Source organism: Caloenas nicobarica, chromosome 4 (assembly GCF_036013445.1).
Source record: "Caloenas nicobarica isolate bCalNic1 chromosome 4, bCalNic1.hap1, whole genome shotgun sequence".
Classification (NCBI taxonomy): domain Eukaryota; kingdom Metazoa; phylum Chordata; class Aves; order Columbiformes; family Columbidae; genus Caloenas; species Caloenas nicobarica.
In genome coordinates, this window is record NC_088248.1 from 25,362,965 (window position 1) to 25,388,800 (window position 25,836).

Sequence of the window (25,836 nt, forward strand, 5' to 3'; positions counted from 1 at the left end):
GCGAAATGTATAATAAACCAAGAAAATGACCCAGCAAAGACACAAAGATCGGATCTGAAGTGATGTGTGCCAAATAAATACCCTGTTTAAAGAAAAAAGTTGTAATTTAAATTACTGTGTGTTTTGCCACTGTACTTTAACTGAAGTTTTACAACACAGTAATCAGAGAGGTAATAATTTCAAATGCTCCTTGTTGAACTGGAAGGAATGTATTTAAAGGTGATTTGCAATGAGAAATACCCAGCAGAAATGATGAACTACAACTGCTGGTGTATTATCTTCTTTAAGCTAGAAAAAGGCACAGTAAGGGCCCACAGAAACACAAGCAAAACTGTCTCACTACTACTTATCACTAGCTTTAAGTAAAAGCCTCTAAGTTTTGGTGTTAGAAGAGGAAATCAGCTCCTTTCAACACTTCAGAATCTGAAAGCCACCAGTGACTGGGCTCTTCCAGGGCTGAAGGACAGGATCTCCTGAGCTGCAAGGGGAGCCAAGAACATGCAGACAGGGACAGGGGGAGGTGCGTGCAAGGGCAGGGGACGGGCTGCTGCTTCTACTGCATCAACAACCTGCAAGGTCAGCAGTAGCTTTTGTCCCCAGGGCATTTCATACATACCTTTATAAATAAAGCAAGATCAGATGCACTCACATAAAAACTTGCCAGCTGCCAGCCTGACCAGCGAGCATCGCCAGTCAAGTCACGGATCAGGGCAAATACTTCACAGTCATTGATGTAATAATTACATAGCAGTGACTGCACCATTCCACGAGAACTCACTGCTGCCTCAGGACCCTTTTGGTCAGAGGGGAGCCTGGGAACCTTCTGCTGCCTTTGGTGAACAGCCACCACAGCGAGCACCTGCTCCTGCTGGAAAGCCGGCCCAGTGAACCTTCTTGACATTTCATTTGGGTGCCCTTAAACCTACCTAAAGTTTACGTAATTTGTCACCATCTCTGTCTCAAAGATTGATTCAGCAGTGAGGCTGCTAGCACTAACTTATCACCATGCTGTTTCTGAAAAAAATGAGTTTGCTTAAATCTGGCCGATTGACCTTGCATTGCTCCAGTGCCTCCTTCTAATGGCTGCAAAACTTTCAACTGTGGCATTTCTGATTCACTCGTATGTGTCCAAAAATCCGATTTACAAGCTTTCGCCAGTAGCAACCAGGATGAAAAAGCTATTTGTGGATCTGAGAAAGAAACTATGATGTACAGAAGGAAAATATAAATATCAAGGCATAATCCAATTCCACAAGAATGAATTCTACTTTCAAACCTCCTCAAATTAAGTTTAAATGAAAAAATTACTTTCTGAAGAGACATTTCCCATTCAAAGCAGCCACAGCTCTTCTGATTTTGAGCGCCTAAATAAATCTACCACACACACCACTTTTAATACGGATAGATTTTTTTCCATTTTATCTTTGACTATTTATTGCAGGCTCTGACTACATGGCCATCTCTTCCACATTTTAAGTGACTCTGGACCTATGTTTTACACCTTCACCCTATCATTTCATAAGTTTTCATGTTAGGAGTGTGAAGTAACAGATCTCCAAAGCCACTAACCCTCCTTTTCTTCTATACTGAAACAAAAAACTCAGTGGCAGACAACAGGAGGACATGAACAAACGGTGTCAAAATAGACCCCCTCTTTCCTCTGGTAACACAGCACCAAACAGCTCCCCAAGCGTTCAAAATCCACACACAAGCACGGTGGGTTTTTACTGTTAGAGGGAACATTTAGGGGGTTTGTCTACTTAATACTGGAAACTAAGTACTTGATCATTACAGATCCAGCTCATTTGTAATGGAGATATCCCACGGGGAGAACAAAGTGAACCAAGTGACGCCTGAAGCTGAATGTACAGAAGGAAGCTGGAACAACTGTTGTTAGTTCTTCCACATGTTTTCAGGAAACACTCCTAAGTACATAGATAAAATATTATTATTTTTATCGTCCCACGTAGGAATGGCTCAAAGCTGTGCCAGGGGAGGTTTAGACTGGGCATCAGGAAGCATTTCTTTACAGAGAGGGTGGTCCAGCACTGGAACAGGCTTCCTAGAGAGGTGGTCAATGCCCCAAGCCTGTCAGTGTCTACGAGGCATTTGGACAATGCCATTAATAACAGGCTTTAACTTTTGGTCAGCCATGAAGTGGGCAGGTGGTTGGAGAGGATAATCATTGTAGGTCCCTTTCAACTAAAATGAAATATTCTATTCTATCCTATTCCTAAACATATTATACTTCTTTTTAACAATCATTCTTTGCTGCTTCTAGCTGCCTCACTTTGCTTTATTGTTAAGTGTAAAATAGAAATTCAGGTATTCACTGGCATCTTTCCCATTCACAAAAGCTGGGCATTTTATTTTTGTGTACAAGTGAGGCCACCTCTTTACCATGCTGCCAGATGGGCTGAGAAGTGCATTGGTGAAATGAGCTCCATGCAAAGATGGTGTCATCAACATGAACATCTTCACGTTTGGCCTGTTCCCTTTACAAGCTACCAATAACCTCAATCTGCAGTCTTCTCCAACCTACATGTTCTCAGAACTGCCACACAAACTCCCCAAGCAATCTCTCCCAGTCAGACACCCCCCATGCCCCCCCTTCCCCCATGAGTGAAGCATCCATCTGCATATCTGGAGAAGGTTCTCAGAAGCATCAGAGACAAGAGCAGCTCTTGTCACAACATTAGTGACCCCATATGTACCTGGCTCTTTTGAAAGTCTGCCCCTCACTTCCACTTTTAAATCAAAAACGTATTTTTCACAAGATCTGTTCCCAAGAGTGGGTTATAACTGCTTCTCTGCCAAAAGGAATGAACACTGGGAACCTGCAACTTTGCCCGTACGTGCACTGCACTAAAGTGCTTCATAACTACGTCTTTGAAGAAGAGGGAGGTGTGGTCTGTGGCTAATGATCAGGTGAAGTACTTCAGTAATTTGCTACCATCTGACATTCACGGACAGAAAAGTCGATGACTTCATTTAATGATTTAAGGATTAGAATGAGTTTGGGTTTGTATCAGACTTGGCTTAAGAAGGATGAGCTGGATTATTTCGAAAATTAAGTTTAATTAATAAGCTACATCTAGTTAAAATTAGATAATGAAATTCAGAGGAAAAAACCCATCAGTTTTTAAAGCAGACTACAACTGTGATTTAGAGTTCTGCATTTATGGGACATGAAAAGAGAATGTATTTGACAACTGCTCATCTTCACTCATAGCTCAGAAACCATTATTTCTTTGAACTGACATTTACATGACAAACTCAGTCTGAACTTCACAGTTGGCTTTTGAGCTGCATCACTCAGATACTAGGTGCAGAGCTTAGGGGCAATCCATCGTTTTTCCATCCCAACCACTACAATAAAGCCAGAAACAAACTGCATCTCCTTAGAACTACGATTTCTGCCCCCATGTCTCAGCCTGCACAGATGTTGAAATACAGGCATAAACCCATTTTGGAGAAGGCAGGAGACAGGTGAGATGCAGAGCAGGGGAGGGCAGCTCTGTGATGTCCATAAGCAGCTGCAGAACACAGATGCTCCAACACACCTCTTGTAGCATCTTCTTCAGCTATGCTCAGGGCACAACCAGTGACCAGCAGGCACAGTGTCTCACTCACCAATCTAAAGAAAAGGCTTTAGGGCTTAGGGGAAGAGAAAGAAAGGATTTTATATCCAAGGACTGTGTAAACACATGCTCACTTTGCAACAACTCTCAGGAGCGTTACGACGCCCTTCCTCTTACCTCTCATATTGCACAATGAAAAACCAACTCAACTGCTTCTGTACTGTCTTCAAGCAGGGTAGTTAAGAGTAACTGTAGGTATCAGAGAATAACTCTAGTTTCTCTGAGGCAATGGAGTTTGCCTTTTGCTTTGAGGGCCATGTGTGTTTACACTATGGAAGGCACAAGAATACCAAGATTAGATGATGCAGCTAGTCACACAGCCTGTCTCCTGTGCCAGGCTGATTCCAGCACACACCAGTCATGAACTGTATCGCTTACCTAAAAGGTATCAGGACAGTACTGTGCACAAGTATCCCTCGTGCAAACACAAATACGGTACCAAGATATACTGGTGAGTACTTCCAGAAGTGGTTTGTTTGGTACCCGCCCACAAAACACTCAGGACAACAAGAAAACAGAGACGGGAAGATACAGCGCTGTTTAAGAAACATCCAGTTGGTCTTTCCAGCAATTTGGTAAAGTTTGTGCATTTGATCGCTATAAGAAGACAAAGCTTTAATCTACACAGACATGTACAGTGTCTCCCAGAGGAATGCTATTTGCCATAGCCCTGAAACATCTGTCGTTGAAGTTTTAATAAAATCTCTTCCACTTCTACTTTTTCCAGAAGAAAACACAGCTAATTCATCTCAATTATTCAGGAAGTATAAGGAGCTCCAGACCATGTGGACTCAGTTTACTGCATACAGGTTATGGAGTAACTGACATCGCATTCCACTTGCCTTCATTTTGGTAATCAGTGTTGAGACTGGCAACTCAGAAATCAGAATTGATGACTATTTCTGGAGGATAAAAATCTAGACTGGCCAGAATCAATGAGAACAAAACAAGATATATAAATTTTAGTATTTGAATATTTTTTTTAAACAAGCACAAAAGCATTAATTATCTAATCTGACATGAATCTGACTGATTATTAGCTAATTATCTAAACTCAGTTCATACAGGTGTAAGCCAATTGTACTCTGCTTGCACCATCTGCACTGTTTACGTACAAATGCACACATCTAGCAAGAACACACTGAAAATTATGAAACTGCCACTTCACCTGTCTTTTCAAATGCACCTAAAGTGCAGCTGAGGCAGAGGACACAACCACAGCAGTGCAGAGTGGTGCAAGAACAGCACATTTGGTAATACACACTTCTAGTACACAGAGAGGCTGCAGTGGCTCAGTGTGCTGAGAGCTAAGCAGGATCTTTAAACATAGAGTTCATGGGAACTCAACAGTTCCCCTTCCTTGAGTGCTCTACCAAACAACTCAAAAGAGGCAGCACATCATGCTATTTTAAGATAATGCTATCATTAAGGGTAAAATACAAGTAGCTATTTTAAAACACAGCAACACAGCTAAACTCCATCAAAGCTCACCCTGAAGTCTGGGTCTGACTCTAAAGTGAGGAATTTACAAACACTGTACAACCGAGTTAAAACAAAAGGGTGAAAAACACAAGACAGCAAAGCACTGCCCAGCTGTCCCAGGCATACTGCATGTACAAAAGTTTCCTTCCCTAAGGTCCAGCTGCTGCTCCAGTGCCCTGTGAAAGCCGGGAGCTCCTGCGTGACCATCAGCCTGAAATCCTCTCTCTCAAAACAAAGCACACTTTAAGACCTGTTACACAGCATCAACTCCTGTGAATCGACAAGGAGGCGGCCAGGATGCTGCCAAAAGCCGACAACTCACCTCCCTGGCAATATCGCGACAGGCTGTGACATGACACGTACTAGTGACCGGCTCAGAAATAAACCTGGAGCTTCGAGCTCTCACCTGGCACGAGGACAGGCTGGCAGCAGTGTCAGCGCGGGCACCTCCGTCACGACAGCCCGTGAGGCTGGGACTGCCAGGAGCCACGGCAGCCCTGCCCACGCTCTGCTATCTGCTGGCTGGCTGCAGTATCACCCGTGACTGCATCGCCCAGGAATGGAACCACCACCTCGTCCCTCAGGGCACGGGCGCTGCTGGGGGGCCCAGGGATGTGGGGACACGCCAGGAGCTGATCCAAAACCTCCTGGGGAACAGCGTCCTTTGCATGGGTCCAAACTGCAGGAAGCCCGGTGGGGATACGGCGGGGGTCAGGAGAGCTGCCGGGAGGAGACCACGGCAGCGGGGCAGAGCTGATTGCACCAGGCGCTGACACACATGCAGAGCTGCCAGCAAACCCTCCACCCCCCAGTCTGCCCCGATCAAATCCTCAGCCAGCTGGCCTGTCTAAGGCAGGCTATTTTCTTTTACAAGTTAGCAGAGAGGAATGGATCATAGTACTTGTTACAGGCTACTCACCCAGACACTGCGAAGGCTGCATGTCTTTAAAAGCAGAATGCCTTCACTTTGGGAAACTTATTTCTGTTGTGCTATGTCATTTGCTAACTTGCCGGAGATCCTGTAAAATCCCAGAAAAGGCTAGGAAATGAGAAGAGACAATTTAAAAGCTGACGGTCAGGACAGGAATTCATGGAATGAAATCTTTAAGGGCAGGAGAAGATAGAGCCAGCAAGCTAACACTTTCATGCCCTGTCTCTGACCAGCTGATTCATTTCGTCAGCAGACTAAGGGTTACAAGATAATTGCTGTAAAATACCTGCTCCTGAGGGGTGCTTTTCCACATCAGCTGGGAATCCTTGCCATAGCCAGCATGCTGCCGCGTCTCGTCCTCCTGCCTTTTCCAGCGGAACCCTCGCAATCACAATGTCACAGCTTCCCAGGCCTTACAATCAAGTGGTTTGTTGTAAGAGAACTAAAAATAGTGCTGAATTTTTCACTGAAGCACTTGCTTGAGTGAACATAGTGCCAGTCAGCCCATGTGTTTTAGTGAGCTGTACAGACCTTTAATATTAAATATAGCCCAGATCCTCCTGGAAATATGGGTGCTTTTTTTTAAAAGACAATTTTTTTCATTTTTTTAAAGACAGCACAAAATAAATCCTGTTTCTGACCACTGAAAGACAAAATGAGTGGAGCTGTTTTAAGAATATCCTTGGGGAAAGAGTGAGTCACTTAAGCTGCTTTTATGATAAAAGATCCCTCAAGGAAGTGTATCTCCTTAGTAGTCTCCGAGCTGTCCAGAGATCTGTGTGCCTCCCTGAAAAACAAACTTTCACACTGTTGGATCTTTCAGTTTTGTGTTGTTCAACAGTTTGAAAGCCTGCTTCCACGGCAGAGTTAGCGCTGGCATGGGAAACACAGCAGGACTGCACACTGGCTAACACCTCGAGAGGACAATTAACACAAGTGTCTGTCCCCCAGGGATGGTAGTGAAGTCTGTGGAAAAGAGTACAAAGTAGCCCATAAGGATGCTGCATGTGATGGTTTACAGCATAGGTGGAGAAGTGCAGGGGAAGGGAAAAACAAATGAACAAAAAAAATCTCAGAGGGAATTATTTTTGCAAAGCTTTTCATTACTGTGGCCTGACAACAATCACTGGTGACAAAGTTTGCAAAAAATGCCATTCAAAACACAGCTGCCAATATCCAAGCTGAGATCCCAGATGCAGATTTAGATGCAGAAATGACAGTCAGCGCACACTAGACTCATATACATTCACACCGTAGCACACAGATGGACATAGCGTATAGGACAAGAAACAAGGAGGTACAGGTGATGGCTGGCAACAACTGCTTGTGTGACTGTAAAAGGCTGGTAAAGCCACTATCATTCTCCTGATAGTTGCTTCAGGTCCTAAGTAGGCACCCCAGTGCATACGACAGCAAGCCAGGACACCTGAGCCACACCGAGTTAGGTCCTACTGCTACCTGGTGGATATTACTCCGTAAAAGCATCTGGGAATCCAGACCCTATCACATAACATACACCAGTGAGAAGGTAGCATCTGTAACTTCAGTCTGTGCTACACTGAGTTGCTATGACTATGCTTAGTGGCTTTGTAAGTCTGGGTAAATTTGCAAGAAAATTATTTCTTCACCTCAACAAATAAACTGCCACTGCCAGAGAAGCTTTCCAGAACTAGCTCTCAAGGTTAGAGGAGTACTGTACATATGTATTTACATAGGTATGTAGATCCATGCGACACGGAAAGAGAAATCTATAGATACATAGATTTTAAAGGTAAATTTAAGGATGAGAGTAAAGACTAAAAAGTTGGAGAGTTACTGAGAATATCAGAGGAGATGCTGTATTTTGTTTCACTGATTGTCATACAAAGTTGAAGCAGAAAGACAAAGGTGGTTATGTTGTAAAAATTGTCTCCTGTATTTTTGTTTCCCCTCACAAATCTTCGAGCATCGTTTTTGTTTTGTTTTCCAAGCAGAACTGCAGTGTTTTTGCTCTTGTGAAAGGGTTGTCAAATTCCTCCTACTCCTTTCTGCTGCTGACAAAACATGCTGCAAGGTAGCGTGTAACATCTACATAGCAGCAGAGGTAGCCACAAACACAACAGCATCTTCATTCCTGCTGCACTCCCCAGCTATTATTTATAGAGAGAAAGAGCATTAACAGAGCACAAAGTTCTCACCAATTTAGCCTCGCTTCACCATCTGTTACTTCCAATCAGTTGATCCTAATGAGAAACTACTTCAAAACACATTTCAGGACCAGCTGCACCCAGAAGAGAGGAATATTCCCCTCCCTATACATCACACCCTGATGCTCAACACCAGCTCCTTCTCCTACCAAAAATCAAAGGGAATGCTGCCATTAATACCAACATAGCCCTGGGTCACAGCCTCTTGCACTCATTTTGAGCAAGCATCCCATTCTATATAGTTTTTCTTAATAATTCACACCTCTCTCCCCAGTCAGAAGGGCAATGAGAGAGCTACAAACATTACCTGTCTCCCAGGTTTCTGCAGCTGCTTCTCCTGCAGTATGTTCACCCGTGGAGCGATGCGAGTGTTCAATAGGCAGCCGCTGCCCGAGAGGTCCGACCTCACCCGACACCACACTGGGAAAGAAGGGTGGAAATACAGGACCCTGTTTGCCAAGATTCAGAGAAGTTCACTACCCACCTCGCAATGAGATCGCTACTGCCACTGCCCTGCAGCCAGCTGAACCACATCACAGCACCTATGTGGGATCTGCCATTGGAAATGCTAAGGCTACATCTCCTTGTCCCCCTGAGACAATTCCTTCTGGACATCCACCTAAACCCCTCACTGTCCAGTGGTCTCATAGAGCGATGGGACAGACTGTAAGATGAATTTGGTTGGGAGCCAGCCTGTAAGTCTGCTACGTAGTTTGGTGAACAGCATATGGGCAAGAACAACTGTCACCTCCTGGGCCCAAGAATACCCTGGAAAACAGGGGTCATTTTTCAAATGAGATGATACCATTTGAGATAAAAGCTCTAAAGCATTGTGCTGTAGGATTCCTCATTACAAGTCAGGGTTAGCCTGAAATCCTCTCTGTTACCACACCTAAGCAAATTAGCTGGGTCTGGGAGAGCACGGAAGAATCCCAGGGAAAAGCTGTGCATGAGCCTGCAGAGCTCCCCGGTTACTGGCTCTGCCCAGAGCTCAAAGGTGAAGACTCTGAATCCAAGCGACCACCCCTTTGATAAAACGCTGCTCCCAGTACAAAATTAGGAGCTATTACTTCTATTTGCTATGACGCCTCAATTTGCCCACCTGCAAAACCATGAAAAGCAACAGAATAGGTCATTAACATTGCACAAATCGTATTTGAATCCTTAGGTAAGTGGAGTCTGCAATTTGCTGGGGCTAGCTCGGCAATGCAGGTTTTGTCCTCCAACAGTTTTCTAATTGGGTGTGTATATTTACACCTTCGAGAACAGGGTAGATATTGTGGGACCATGACTTACAGAAGATAACACAACTAAAAAGATGAAGATTAATCACTGGTGAAAAGTGTAAAGTGTGATACAGAACATAATTCTGTATTCTGAAGGACTACTCTGGTAACTCAAAAAAACCCTCAAAAGTGTACAATTAATGCTGAAAACCTATTCAGTGTCCAAATCACAACCTTCAGTCTTCACACTGTGTAAAAGGAAAAGAGTGAGCTACACGTCGGCTACTTTAGCCTTTTTAGAGCGTAGGGCTTTTTTTTTTTAAACATAGTTTCTAAAGCACAGGAAATACAGCTCCTGACTAAGCACAGCAATTCAAGAAGATAAACACCATACCCGTGTATGAAAGGTGAATTATAGATTTCACCTAAGCAAGTCAAAAGCCTCACAAGATGCGCTACAGTGAAGATTACGCTCTCAACTTCTGAATCTCCTCAATAAAAATGACACTGTAAATAGCCTTCCACCTTTCCTGCAGTTAATGGAAAAGGCAAGAGATCTCTGTTCCCTTTGTTGTTCCACACTTCTGCTCTTTGTTGCACCAGAGAATATTTAGAGCAATCTCTTGTAAACAGCACGTGTTTCTGTGTCTCCCCAGCACCACAGGGCTGCGTTCCTGACGTTTTTGGACGCTGGTTGCCACCAGGGCCGCCCAGGCAGGGAGCAGCTGTTTGCGTAGGTGGGCAAGGAACAAGGGGAGGGACAGGGAGATGGGAAACTTCACAACTTTGCTGCCTGCAAATGTCACGATCCCAACTGCAGCTCCCTGCGTCCAGACTGTCGAACGGGTTTTCCTCTCCAGCCAGCTGGCTGACGGGGACTGTTTTGCCAGACATTTTGTTTTCTTCTCCAGTACCATCACCAGCAATAAATTACATTTCTCACCTGATGAAACAAACTGCTTAGTAATTTCTGCTCTGCCTCTAAGGCCCAGAGTCTGCTGCTTAAAGTATTTGCTTCTCATTTCCAACATCCCAATGAAAAGATCCTTTGTCATTACTGGTGAGACTGTAACTGAACACATTGGAATTATTTTTAATACTTCATATGACTTCAGAAAGCAATTTTTTTTTTCATATTGTGTGCTTAAATGGTACTCAAGTCTTTCCTTCCCTTCAGTTTTAGTAGTTTAAGGCAGGAATGTTTTCAGAGGTGCCAGCTGGGCTACACCCATGCGAAAAGACAGCAACACCCAAAAACACGAACTGGAAGGATCATACACTAACATAAATTTAGCTGTCCAGCATATCCCTTGTGTTTTATGACATATGTTTAATTATGTGATCACATATATATTAAAGAATGAGGTATGAAGGAAGACAGCTAAGCAGTGTAGGTACTCCTAGAAGAATACTGAGGGGAATCTGTAAATACCCATCAGTGCCCAAACACTTAGGGAATTTAGTGTGGCAAGAACACCTCGGGTTCTCTGTTAAAAGCTCCTAGAAAACACAGAGATGTCCAGAATTGTGTCTGCCTGCTACATTATCAGCAAGTCCCTCATTGTCAATGAAACAATCTCTATTAAAAGCAAAGCTGTCAGCTTGGCACTCAAATTACTACAAGCAGCATTACAACGACAGGCATTACTAGACGTTCCTATGAGAAGCTGAACTGCTCTTCTGCTAGACACAACTGTGCTGCAGTGTTCCGCAGGCAGGTGAAAAGTCAGTCACATGCACAACTGTGACTGCGAACTAAAGCACATCCCAAGAAAGAGACGAGATTGCAATAATACAAAATGGGAATCAGGCACAAAAATTATTTCCTGTGAGACACAGATGCAGCATCTGGCTTTGCATATTCTAACATAGGAATAAATCTTCCCGAGTGCTTTCCTCCATTTCCTTCCAACTTTGCTGCAGTCCAAATCCAATTCAGCCAATGTGTAAGAAATGAGCCTTTCTCCACATGTTTGTGCATTTAGGTTTTTGAGTGGGTTATATTCATGCAGCCCAGAGGGATGCCCAAATACCTCTGAATTTCACATACCAATATCTTCTCATGGAAGCTTCCTTCAGCTGCACCATGCGGAGGGCTCTCAGCTGCACAACTATTTAACTTGCTCAATTACATTTTTGGCTGCCGTTCTGCCTCGCAGCTTAGTAAAAAAAACCTCTCCAGGAGCTAGGTCACAAGAAAAAATTGCCAAATTATGCTGCTTTTCAAAGAGCTTACTCCTAAGGGGAACAGAAGACATGAGAAATGTTATAGCAGGTCTGGAAGAAAACATCAGAAAAAATATTACAGTGCTGTTGTAATCCACAAGGACAACATCTTTTCATTCTTCCTCTTATATCTGTTTGTTACATTTGAAACACAGAGGTTCATAAACACAAATTCATACGCAAATGGCTCTTCGGATACTAACTCACTTTCAGTTTTGATGCTGGGAAAGTATGGTGTTTGTGTGATGCATCTGCCTTCTTGACATAAGCAAACACCAGCTGTTATTTGCTTGGTTTAAAATAAGTAAACAAAAATTCATTAATGAAATGGAGAATTTAGAAAGCTTAGATGTGGATCTAAAAATTACACAATCACAGCAACTTGGAGTAAAAGAGAGCACATGAAACAAGACGGATACTCCAGTATACGTGGATACTCCAAGTAGCTTGGCACTTTACATGCTCCATTAACTTCTTGTTTGATATAACCAAGTATGGACTTTGGTATTTCATATGATTAAGCAAAATCAAGTCATGTATATGCTGAGAAGCAGCCATATGCTTGTTTTGCCTGTGTCTACCTCTGCATCACAGTGAAATGCTGGTGACAGGACAGTCTTGGTTTCAAATCCAGAGAGGAAAGCAGAAAATAAGCAGACGTTCTGAAGACAAACATGGTTATAAGGTTTGACCATGAAAAAATAACCGTTTAGGTGAGTCAGTAAAGCAAATTACTTGCTCTCTTACATGGAAGCAAAACTTCTCAAACTCCCTGCCTTTGGGAAACACAGAGAGCAGATCCTGCAAGTCACAGCACTTGTTTCCCAGCAATTCCTCCATCGGGTCATTGACATGTGTCCCTGGCATGGCACGGTTCATCTGCAGTACCACAGTTACAATTCTTCAAGCTGTTCCATTTTGGGTCATCTGTTGAAATGCAGCCCTGGTCTGAAGCGACCAAAGCCTGCCGCAGCCTGCGAGGAGGCTCCAGTGGGGCGAGATGGTGGTTTCACTCCTGCTGCTGCTGGAAAAGCACCACTGTGAAAAGGACCATCAGCAGCAGCACCTCTGAAACCCAGCTCAGTAAGAGCCCAAGGGCAGGGCACGGGTGGAGGACAGAGTCTGACTTCGACCTGAGATTTCTCATTCTAGAGGGAAACGCTTACAGGAGAAGAAACATACTGAGCCTCTGCTCTCTTAAAACTTCTGGGTATTCTTTCTGCTACCTGCCAGCCCTCAGACACACCGGGCAACGCTATCATTTCTGCTGGGCTATGCTAAATTAGATGCTGAGAACCACTGTTTTGCTGGGAGAGTGAAAACATGCTTACTCCAAAGTGCCCTGTCTTTTTATATCATCTGTGGGGACCTTCAAAGGCACTACAGAAAACTGTAACTTAACTTATAAAATACTAAAAATACACAAATCACACATGTGGACCCCAGCAGTTTTCATAAATTACAGCACTGATCCTAGAAGAGACCTGTCTTATGATGTGTAACTCGGTCTCTGTCAGATCAACCACTGTTCCTTTCCCATTAGGACAATGAGTAACAGAAGCTTACGTTTATTTCAAAGCTTTCCAGGAGAGGATGGCAGTGATGGGGCAAGAATTAGCTGTGCGCCACCATTTGCCAACTCTCACATAGACACATAAGCTGCAACTTGACAGCTAGGATCAGTAGGTTACTGCAAAAACATGAACTCAACAGCAAGCTGGAAGGAAAAGGTAATTTCTGTACTTCGCACTGCTCTAACTTGGGGAAAGGGTCAAGGAAAAACACAGTAAGGCAGCAGAAATCTCACTTCTGTCCTCAAAAGTGCTTTTGTGCAGTTTATAAGCAGAGACAAAAGACGACTAGTGAATACTCACTTTCCACATCCCTCATAGGTAAACTCTAAAATAATAAGGGTCTACTGGGTATTAACTAACATCTGCAGGGGACTAAGACAAGAGAACAGTCAATCCTATGGTTAATGCTAATAAAATACATTTGAGAAAGGAGTTACAAACAAATTATTCCTCTAGGCTGCAGTAAGTGGATAAATATTTTTATCGCCTTTCCACAGACAGCAAAAGTGAAATATCTAAACCAGACCTGAAACAGGCAGCTTCAGGAAGAGAAATGCAATGCATTGATTCCCCAGCCATTGCCACTGCTCAACTCCACCACTGCCGCTGCATCACTAACCAGGATAAAGATAATAAATGATAAATTTGCTTTGGCCAGGGTAGAGGTGCCCTTACCAGACACACCTCTGTTCTGCAGTGAACATGCATGCAGTTGGGATCTTATTTCCACCTTGGTTTCCTCGGCTGCTGTATGGGGTGGGCATCCCTGAGGAATCCAAGAACTTACAGCTCAAAAAAACCTCCTACCTGTATGGCCCATTTTTGCCAGCTGTTGGAGCAGGGCTGTCACACTTGCTGCACAATTTTTAGCAGCTACTGAAAACCCCTTAATTTCTTGGTCAGTCCAGACCAGAGAAGAAAGAAGTTATGAGTATCTTCCAAAGGGCAGGATCAAAACATGGTTAGAGCAGAGCTCTGACAGAGAACAGCTATGCTTGTTGCCAGCATTCCATGAAGGGCCTATTTTACACACAAACAGAGGCTTTGAGGATGGATTCAGAGCTTCAGTGATACTTAATGACGTTTTTGCTTTAACAAGCCTTGTCAGAGCCTTCCACTACGCTGTGCTTCCCAAACATATGCAGCAGGTTCACTGCAACCCTGACGCCTGTGGACATGAACACAAGCTGCAATTTCACTTCCTCCACTGGAAAACCAGAACTTAATTTTTTATACTGTCATCACCCCAGAAAAATATACTTCCAAGCTTGGCATGGTCATACACTGTCTGGTAACATGTTCCTATACCTCCCTCAATTGCACACTCTTCCAAAGAGATAAAGCACAATTTCTCTTCCCTTTCACCCCAAACAAGTTACCTTTACAGAGTGCCAAGAAGCTGAAACACCCTGAAGGCTACTATATCCTATGTGCATCTGTGTTTATTACCTGTTGGCGACTTTGAGAACTAATCTAAATCAAACCAAACTCTGTGTTAAGGAGGCTCATTCTCCCCACCTGACACACATAAACACATACACAGTATCCACAAGTGCAAGTACCCACAAAGCCTTGGCTCAGGTACTCTATACGTAGCTATACCCTACACACTATCACACCAGGAGATATAATTGTTTAGTAACATTTGCAACAGCCATTACTATTTACTGAAGGGTAAATAATGAAAACTTATCCAACTGGTGCCATTGTACAGTGAGAGGCAACCTACAGACACAGTACGATGCACAGGTTATGTTATGTCCTGTAAAAATACTTTAAATAACTTCCAAAGGAGTAAGAGTACCTCAAAAGCAGACATTAATTTCTCATTAATACTACAAATGCAGCATGTTCCATAGTGCAAGTGTCCATTCACTATCAGAAGCATACATTTCTGTTGGTTTTGTATATCCTTCTCTACCTCCTTTCTTCGCTTAATACCTACATCAGATAGCACATGAGTTCTTCATTTGATTCTCATATTGCTTTCTCTTTAAAGCCTATCTAGAAAAAATGTGTATACAGGCATGGTATTACAGCCAGACCAACAGCACTTAGGAAACCACAGTGTCCTTCCATAGATGAGCTACGGTCTGGCATCATCAGGATTTACAAACGCACCTACCTTAGTTCACAGCCTTCTTTAAAAAAACCCAAACAGCTCAACAAATTCCTGCCATTACAGTGATTACACAAAAACAGAGAGAAAAAATAGTGCAAGTCATGGGCATTTGCCAGGAGAGCCTGTGACAAGGGACTTGCTACCCAGCTGGTTAAAGACAATCTAGTTCCTAGTGTTTCTTTTTTGAAGAAAACAGACACGTAAAAACAAAAGTTACATTTTTTTTACCAAGTGCCTTTATCAGGGAAGAGAGAGAGAGCCTGAACCCATTCTCCTGCACTCTATCCAGACTACTAGATTTTGTCCACAGCCTCCCATGCAGTTGTTCAGACACCTAAATCTCTTCAAGACTTTCCTTCATGTTCCTGACACATTTGAGATACCATTCTGCAGACAGCATTTTTCAACAGCACCTTTTGGTATTTGCTCATATGTTGCAGCAGAAAGAAGATGTCAGAGATGAAAGTGTTGGCAGACTGATTACCTGAGCTTAAAGAGGTCAATACCACTATAGCAGTACTAGCTCCCCAAAGGCTTCATCTCTTCAATGGCTACTTCAGCTCTGTGTAAGGGGGAGCCCAGTTCACACCAGCCATGATGCACTTGCTACTTCAGCAAAAAACAGATTGTTGCATGAAAAAGTTGGATCAGCACGTTTTGAAAACTTAAATCAAATTGATTCTGGATTAAAATTATCAATTGATTTCCCTCTTGGCCTTCCTGGAAATTGAAGCTGTCTACACAATTAAACTGCATAAAGATTTTCTCTGAACCTATAAATGCCTTTTATTTATAGGCACATCTCACCATATTAAACACCCTGCTCTAATCTATTACAAATTGAAGAGATGACAAATACTAAAGCATAAGCTGAATACACTCAGCACACTATGCATTTAAAGCACTGCAAAATTTTACTTATCAATTTCCATCTGAATTAAGAGTAATCTTCTCCTGAGCTACTCATTTTGTACAAACCCAGTGGCACATTGTAGCAAGGAATAAATAGATGACTTTTGTGGGTGTTTATTAATCACCGTTTCATCACTGTTCTGGCCTATCTGAAACCCTCACCAACAGTGGCTGGATGAATGAACAGTGGTCTCCTGCCTGCGCCCCAACAGCAGCAATGGCAGCTCCTTCCTGCACAGCCTTCCCATGACACCACCAGTTAAAATGCAGCCGTCACTCTTCCGCTCCGAGGAACATCAGCAACGCAGCCTTGGTTAAGGCACATCTTAAACACTCCTTAATCTGAGGCCTGTACTGACTATCTATTGACTAGGGTTTAGTTACAGTAAATAAATAATTTTCATATACCTTGTACTACCTGCAAGCTCCAATAGTAGTTGTGACTAGCACTAGGTAGCGATGTATTAGTAAAACCTGACCTAGTAGCAAAACCAGTATCACAAAAGAAAAATTATGCAGTTCAGAAATAGGATGATACAACAAACACCTTCTTACAAATACTTAGAGCCTGACACTTTGGTTTAGTAACCCCAGTGCTCTCGTGTCCATGTATCTTCCCGAGATTAACCAGGGCACCACTAAGTATAGTCTAAATCTAAGAAGCTGTGCAGAGACTTGCAAATATAACCCATCCAGATGGCACAATCTTATCAAAGTTCCACATGTCAATCTGCACAGTTAATTAATGGCAGGTCTGTGCAGCAGAAATGGCATCAGAACAGATGCTAGTAAATTCGTCAAAGCTGCAGGATGATTGCTCTGACTGTGGTGTCTTTTGAAGGACTGCTCTATTTACATTCCTACTGATCTCTCATGTCAGACCTGGTAAATATTACCTCTCCTTTGGCTGCTCTACAGGACAGCATAAGCCAAGTTTCTTGCTAGATGTTGTTTGCTTTGAGAAAACACCATATGATTATAGGCGACCTTTTTTACAATTTCAGGAGAAAAACATTTAATTATGAAAAGCATGTCTTAATTTAAACAGGCCTTTCTCTACATTTTCTTTCATCCTGTCTAGGATTCCTGTAAAAATCTGCAGTCGTAAGTTACAAGAGGAAAAAAAAGTTGGAGATTGGCTTGGCTAAGACAAGGGAAGGTCTGTATCATAATTCACATTTTAGCAGCAATAAAAGTGTCCATGGCAAAGCAAAATTTGCAGGAGCACAGAGGAGTCTCACCACGCACCCTGGCATCCAAACCAGAAAGGAACCTCACGTACAATCAACCTGTTCCTTGCAGAGCAGATCTGGACAAGGGAGGGCAGAGGTTGCCACTAAGTTTTTGCCCCAGGGACTAAAACCACACGAATGAAATGCTTTTGAAACAATTGCATTACAAAAAGCGACCCATTTACCAATGAGGGCAAAATAATTGCCAGCAATGTCAAAGAGAGGACACACCTGTTCAAAGCAAATGTGACCCTACACTCTGTTTATGGACCAGGCCATCTGAACTGGTGTAAGAAAATACTATTACACATTTTGATGGGGTAACATTTTCTCTTCTAGCTAGCAAAGTTACACTTCCAAAGACTACAATATGCAATGCATCACAGTGACTGGTTTTATCTCAAAATACTGTTCCAAGGGCCAGAGGCACAAGGAATGCTGCAGGGTCAGCCGCACAATGAAGAAGGGCGAGAGCCTTTAGAAAGAAACAGTTGGAGCTGCCAAGTTGCAAAGGAGGCACCGTTCAGAAGCGCAATCCTCCCTTACCAGAGACTTGCCTCTTTGAACAAAGACCATTCCTGTCCGAGTAGGCAAATTTTCTCGGTTTTGTGATTCTGTGCAAAAGCTGTTTGAATCAGAGATGCTCCAAGACAGTGAGAACAAATCTGGTTTATGGAATCAATGTTAACAAAGATATTATCTGTCTTCCATATGAACTGCTCAGAAAGCTTTTCAAACTCAGTTACCATCACTTCAGTTTATCAGTATGCAAATTAAAGCAGTTAGGCAGTAAGTGGCTCACTTGATTTCATGTAAATATTAGATGATAAGAAGAGGCTGAAAAACAGCCTGGGTCCACGCTAAAGTGATTCACAAGCTGTACATATAAAGTTATGCTTTTTAGCACTAGAGAAGGTGCACAAGGAGGAGGAACAAAACCTTAAATGACCTGAAGGATCATCAGCACCACTTAACATCAGTGATCATGCAAAACCCATTTGTAAAATCACTGTACAACTTCTCTTTTTCCTTTTACACCCACCATGGAGCATCCCATTGCTCAGACTTAGCTGTAGACCAGCAAATACCAAGTCATTGGACATTAAGCATGCCCTTAGAACTGCCAAATAAACAGCTTCCACCTGAAGGTCCTCTCACACTTGGGTTTTAAGATACTATTTATCATCAGAGTTGCCTCGGTTTGGCCCTAGCCTCTCTTCAACTTCAGCAGGCAGGGTTTGCCATGCCCACAACACAACAGAAGAGGGAAGGAACTATCAGTTCATACAAGGAAACACATAATGGATGCCTTTAGGAGCCAGGAAAGATTTCTTTTCAGCCCAGGAAAGGGTTTAATTTTGAGTGAACCTGGAGATGAGCAGTTTGCAGGCAGGTGGATTAAAATGGAAAAGGGCAGGACTAAAAGGCCAGTCCAACCCTGCTACATCGCCGTGAGTGAGCAAGTCATGGCTCCAGACGGAGGCTGGGGACTCACAGCCCATGAGTGACTCGCCATCGTAGATCCCCTCATGGTGCCCTAAATGCACAGTGATTTTTTTTCTGCTCAAAGCTAATGCATTACAGGCCAATACGCAGGAAATGAACGTGGAGCAAGTCCTCTGATGAATTACGGACTCGTTATTTTTTGTGCATAATTCCACCAGCAGTAATTCTTTCCTTATTAAATACTTATCTTAGCTACTTTATGACAAAATCCAACTGTACTTAGCTCTTAGCCAGAGTACCTTTTTGCAGAAATATAGGAAGTAATGCTGGATGCCCACATCTAAGGCTGCTGACAAATTATTCTTCCATTTTCAGCTTTACTGAACACAACTGTATACTTCTGTCTCAGAAAATTATGACCCTATGCAATTACTTATTTTCTACTTGCTGCTTAGCATAAATGGGTATAAATGTTTCATGAACCATAAATGTTCCAAGAAATAGATAAATATTGAACAATTACGAATGTAATCTTCCTCCACTTTAGTGTAATTTCTATTTGCACTAAAGACAGAAACAGACTTGAAACGGTATGCATCTATGGTTAAGTGGCATGGTACCCAGTTTTGTTCCCTGCATAGTCTGTCCTTTCAAAAGCATGCTAAAGCTATTATTTGCTTGCTAATTTAATAACAGGGTTAAAGATAATTCTTCTGAACAGATGTGTGTCCAGTTGTCCTAGCTTTGATGTACGGATAGCCATCAGAATTAATCCCTTAACAGTGGAACTATCCTTGCTGGGCAATAGCTGAGCAATAGTTTATTTGGATAATGCATACAGCACATAACAGGAGGTAATAAAGGAGGATGTGAGTACAGGGAAGGATATATCACAGTGCACTCCTCACATGTAGCTACAAGTGAAGTGAACTCGGATCATGATTGTGTTGTCCCCGCTCAGCCAAAACACTCTTGCTGCTTCTCCACTGTCACCTCATGCAACTTGTGACTCGTGGGGTGACCCATGGAGCTGGTTCTCCTCTGTGACACAGTTACTGACCCGCTGCTGGAGATCCCACCCACAACTGGGGTTATCCAGACATCTGAACCACCAGCTGCTTCATGCTGGGCAAGAGAATGACATATAATACGTTCACAGGCTTAATACTCATTTGATTTTTTCACTACTTCTATGGGTAGCTAATTGATATTAGCAAGAGGCTTTCTTGTTAATTGGAAACTCATTCAAACAGTTTCTTCACCTCTGGGAAAAAGATTTCCAATAACAGTTTTAGAAAGCTCAAGTTGATCTTGTTTACTTTAAGGCAGAAGAAAAAAAAAAAAAAGAAAAAAAATCTATAGAAGACTGAGTAATCTCTCAGGGATGTCTTGTTTTACTTCACAGAAAGAACATGAATATCCCCACACCGTGGTGTTTCTTTGAAAGATGGCAGGCCAATTTTCCTAAAGTTTTCCCTTTTTTGGTACAGGTGCTCTGGAAGAGCAATACATCTATTGAACTTGGGGTTTTCGAGACTGCTCAGCTGTGGAATGATCCAATTATGCAGTCAAATACTGAATTTTCAGTATATACATCTATATGCAACAATGTCAATGTGAAGAAAGAATCCAAATTACCTTCTATCACATTATTGAAATAGCCTCCTGTTAAAGTTACCTTTTCTATTAAATAAGTCTGGTATGATTAAAAAACATTGAAATATCCATTTAGCTGTTCACAATTTCTATTGTCACTTACACTTGCTTTTCTTCAAATTTAAGCACGGCAGTTTAGTGCAGGCAGCTCTGCCCCCTTACAGCTGGGGTCAGCACACTCAGGTTGCACACGCTGGTCATGAGAATTTCCTAACTGTGAATTTCTCCACTGTGTCTTTTGAAAGGTCTACAGAAATACTTACACAAAGTTTTGAAGACGGTGTAACCCTTCTATTGAAAACCAAGTAAAAAAACAACAGCTGTGTCTGTGATGACACTGTCCTTCCAAACTAAGTGGTAAAGTCTTCAGAAAAATAATATTGCGTGCAGATGGGACAGCAGACTACTACTACTAAAAAAAAAAAAAAGGTAAAAAAATAAAAACAGAAAACTTGCAAGGGAAGGTAGAAAATGGAAAAGAGTTAAGGAGGTAATCTCAAATCACTCAGGATTTATTATGATGTGACATTCATTACTTTCACAGATGCAATTTTTGATAGCTTGAATTCCAAGATTCAGCAATTTTAGTGGAAAGAATCTGCAACAAACCGTGGGAACTGCTGGATTTGCAGCAATTAAACACAGGCATGGGAAAAGATGTTATGCTATGTGGTGACAGGGAGTTCAAGCTATTGTGCTAATCAAAGTCTTGCAAGGATTATGCTTAAAATGACCATTTTTTTTAATTGAGCCTCTAGCAACTGGAAGACACGTGAGAAAGAGAGTCACCTCCTCCTGCCCACTTTGGAGAGGTGTGCACCACTGGGGTTTTGTCCCTAAAAAAATATTTGTGTCAACTGCTCATCATAACCCATAACTCAATTTGTTTATTATTATTTTTTAATTTAAAGCAGCATAAGTTTCTGATTTTCCCAGAACATTTCTGCTAAGGGAAGATTAAAACATCTCTTGAGATCTGAATGTTTCCTCTTGATGGTTTAAAGCAAAGCTAGTGGCAGCTGCTGATCGCTCCAACTACTGCCATTTCGCCTGACAGCTTAACTACAACTTATGGCATTTCTTACAGGAATAGACAACAAACACTATTTTCTTCTCACGCCAGTTTAATTCCATCTTATTTTTTTCCGATTAAGTGAGGAAAGACAAAAAACAAATATATGACTAAGCACAGCTCTACCAGCTCTCCCACGTCTCAGACGCAGCGGTTGGATTTTACCTGCTGTCTGAAATCACAACAAAACATAAGGTGGCTCTAACATGCTCGTATGCCCGTGCTAACTTCCAAAACACCGTGCAAGGACAACAGCAGCAGTGGGGAACAGAAGATGGCACGGTTTTTTGAATCAGATAGGAAAGAGAATATCATTACACTAAGCTCTCTCAGGAGTACATATCCTGGTGGGGCAGCATAATGAGAAAACAGTGACGGACCAAAGTTTCTCCAGAAAGGGAAGCAACAGCAGAGCATCCTAGATTTCATGTGTGAATGCAATAACCCCTTGTGATCTACGAATGTCTGATTAGCTGAAATGACAACAAGCTGTGTGCCCTCCAGCTGGTGTTTGTGACTGACGTTTAATGAACCATCACTGAACCAAAACCAATTGGGGAAACAACAAAAAACAATATAAAAACGTAGGAAGAAAAATGGAATTAAGCGCAGTTGCAATTTCCAAATCGTTAGGTCATGATGAGTAGGAAATTAGATTAACGTGTGGTTGCGCAAAGTTTAAGGAGTGGGACTTCTCTTCCCGCACTTGAGGGGAAAAAAAAGAAAATGAAAAGATGTTTCCAGGTCAGGGTTTGTTTACAGTTATTAGGATTAAAGGTCTAGGACTTAGGAGAAAAATGTGTCTCTGAGTGGGTAGCTTCCGTGTTGTTGTTTTTTTTTTTTTTTTGGAGCAGTTTAGCATGGCCTGCCATGGTGGCATTGCGACAACTCCTGAGCTGAAGCAGTTCAGGGACCAGACATGCCAGCGTTCCTGATCTGTTTGGTGTCTTCATTAACTCCAGAAACCTACAGAGTTTATTTTGTGCACGTACAGGAAGACGTACTCAGGTTTTTGGTGACTGACTTTTAGTCTCATACTTTGTGATGCCATCACAAACACAGGATTATGCATTTTGCAACTGCATTGGTGCAGCCAACTACCTTCTCAGCAGAGAGTTCCAAAGTGGACGCCTCCCCTCACCCCGACAATTTCCCTGTATCAATCCCAAGCTTGCAGCCAGGTGTGTGGAGGGTGCTCAGCAGCTGCTGCCAGGAGTAAGGAAAGCACTGACCAAAGGCTTGGAAGCCCAGGACCCTCTTTTCCTGAGGGAACTTACCAACTGAAAAAAATCATTAATTTTGTAAGCATAATTATTACCAAGGCATTCTTCCTCTTCGGAATTCCCTTTTACACTTGCATTCTAATTAGAATAGGATTTAACGGATGCATATACAGACACAGTGTAATAGGAAGCAAAACTCTCCCCATCTAAGAGTATTTTTGGTTCTGCTGTTTTTCACTACAAAAGGACAGAGACTGCTCATTGCCGTGGCAGCTGCGGTCTGGAACAATCCAACCATCCGAAGCAGAGAACGTTTGGGAACCTCTGAGACCTCAAATGAAGTTTCCAAATACCATGACCAAAATGAGAAGTGCTACAGGTCACAAGGGAAATGCTCCTAAACATATTGAGCACAGAATACTCTGTCCCTAAGGATTCATTGTCATATAAATCCCTGGCGTCCTACTGGGAGCTCACGTTGCATTCACAAAGTCCAGAACCTATGCACTAGTGGTAACACCAAGCTGTAACGTCTCATCTGCATAATAAGGCCCAAATATCCTTCCATTTTCCCAAAATGCATTCAAAAGGAGGAAAAATCATTCAAAACTGCTCTACAGCAGACAAAAATGCACGCAGCTACAGCATTTCCCAGATGGAGCAAAGGGAGAGCGCCGGCTGTGCCATTCCCAGAGCTCAGAAACACACATCACATTATTACCCAGAATCTGGTTTCCTTCTCAGGGCCAGCACTGACTTGCGCACCTCAACTCCAGCTGCATGAACCACACAAGTCTGTGAGATTTGCCTACAAGCAGCCTTCTTCAAGACTCTGCAGGGACATCAATAATGTGTATTGGGAAGGTTCTGCAGGTCTTTGGGCACCTGTGGGACTCAAAAAGCTGTTGCCACTGATGAACACGTACTGCTCAACCTTGATCGTGGAAACACTGCTGAAATTTGATTACTCACTTCCCAACAAAATCTGGTCCTTGTGTGATATTTTAAGTAACAAGGCAAGTTTACCTGTATTTCCCAGCACTCAAATAACCAAAGGCAGACGTGCACGGTTTAAACTTCCACCAACATTAGAATTTGCTCTTTTAAAGTTCCATTTGATTGTTTTCATTTTTAAGCAGGGAAGAACGGAAATGTCCTTGTAGCACTGTGAGTAAGCTCTTGGTATATTACAATATTTTTGCATCTAATTTGAAATATGAAAGGATTTCCACAAAGAACTCCACTTACTTGTTCACAATAGGTGACTAGATACTATGAACAGCAACTTGGTCATCATTCTCCAGCAGCTCAAGGAAAAAACATTCAACCAGTTTTTGTGTTAAACCATGTTAAGTCGGGTTGACAGAATACAGAATTCTGAAGGTACTTGTGCAGGTTTGGCACAATTAGCCAAGGAAAAATTCCTAGATACTGTACACGGCAAGTTATTTTGCTGTGCAAGGGCAGCCTCAAGAAGGGCTGAGTTTGCCCAGTGGGAGAATCACAGAATTACGAATGGGTGTGATAAACACGTGCTAATCATCAGTATCAGCATTTGGAAAACACATCATGCACACTAGAAGAATTACTAAGTAGTGTCCGAACCAGAATCTTATTTTTTTGCATACATTTCACTTCACGAGAAAACGCAGCATGCAAATTGCAAGGGGGAGTCAAGCAACAGACTACAGGAAAAGACCTGGTGTAGACAGGATCACAAGGGCCTGAGCAAAAAGCAGGCAGCTGTATGAAGAAGCTGGAGCATTTTTATGTACATGGTCATACTATTAGAAAACATGGCCACATGATACACTCACTGCACTTGCTCAAAATACTTCCAAAAAGCCACTGTTTTCTTCTTCAGAAAGAAAGAAGTTTGGGAAACACTCCCCAGTAGTGAATATTCCTATTTACTCACGACTGAAAAACTGCCTTACTGAATCTACAGATTGTCCTAGAACTTGCTCAGAGTGTGTCTTTAAGGAATCACTTCAATTTGCTGACAGGGTAAACCATCCAGCCACTCAAGTGGATTTCCCCACTGGGTCCTTAAAGCTCCAAAAGCATCTGAGAAGTGCAGCCTTGGCACAGAGGAGCACTGAGCACTGTGCCCGGACACCCCTCTTTCGGACAGGCAGGACACAGCTCCCTTTCTGACCCCACCGTACACTCCAGTGGCAGCTGGATACCGACTACGCTTCAGACGACATTCCTCAGCTCCCAGACCATTCTGTTTGTTTTTCATCAGAAGCAACAGCCTAAAGCAATGGAAACTGTGGGAATTAGCTGCAGTGCGTGAAAACACCGTTTACAGTACTTCAGTGTTCAGGCAATAGAAATTCCTCCCATATGGATGCCTGTTGCTAGCCAGCCCAGACACAGCACATACCCAGAAGAATCTCTGGAAGCACTGAAGCCAAGGGGGCGGTCCCCCGAATGCAAATGGCAATTCTCTCTTTTACGCAACAAGAGAAGTCAGACTAGAAGGAGGAAGGTACTGAGCTGCTGTGATGCTGCAGGATTTAGGCTGCCTTGCTTTGAAGACAGCAAAAGAAAGCTCTAGCAATTATATTGGTGCAAAAAATAGCATGTGCATCTCCTTTGCCTTATCCCTGTGAAACCAGCCAGCAGTACTAACGGTCACTTAGGAAAAAAATTAAATAATGAATTTCTATATCTCTTCTCCACTCTTTACCCTCCTCCCTCATGTAGATGTAGACAACAGCAACACTTACTCCCCTTCCCCTTCGCTAGGCTGAAAAGAGCCACCTCCCTCAGCTTCTCCTCTTCTGTCACTGCTCCAGCCTTTTTTCTCTGACAACTTTGTACATCAGGGTCTCCCTTGTGCTAGGAATTGCAAACTGGAGCAGGCACCCTTCTCTCACCCTGCCGCTATCGCAGCCGGGC

The 25,836-nt window shown here is 42.7% G+C and overlaps 1 protein-coding gene across 4 annotated transcripts in view; it reads right to left on the reverse strand.

Annotated features, from left to right (window-relative positions):
- Positions 1–25,836, reverse strand: part of ARHGAP24 (Rho GTPase activating protein 24) — a 213,248-nt gene that overhangs the window by 78,458 nt on the left and 108,954 nt on the right. The window contains exons 1-2 of one of the 4 annotated variants that reach the window (XM_065633402.1): positions 6,341–6,430; positions 6,043–6,162 (exon numbers count right to left, since the gene is read on the reverse strand). The exons of 2 other annotated variants lie outside the window; for them this stretch is intronic. In XM_065633402.1, coding sequence (XP_065489474.1) covers positions 6,043–6,064 — 22 coding nt within the window. In that variant the 5' untranslated portion in view covers positions 6,065–6,162; positions 6,341–6,430. Of the gene's footprint in view, positions 1–6,042; positions 6,163–6,340; positions 6,459–25,836 lie in introns of those variants that run through there. One more of the 4 variants, XM_065633403.1, reaches the window with a different exon arrangement.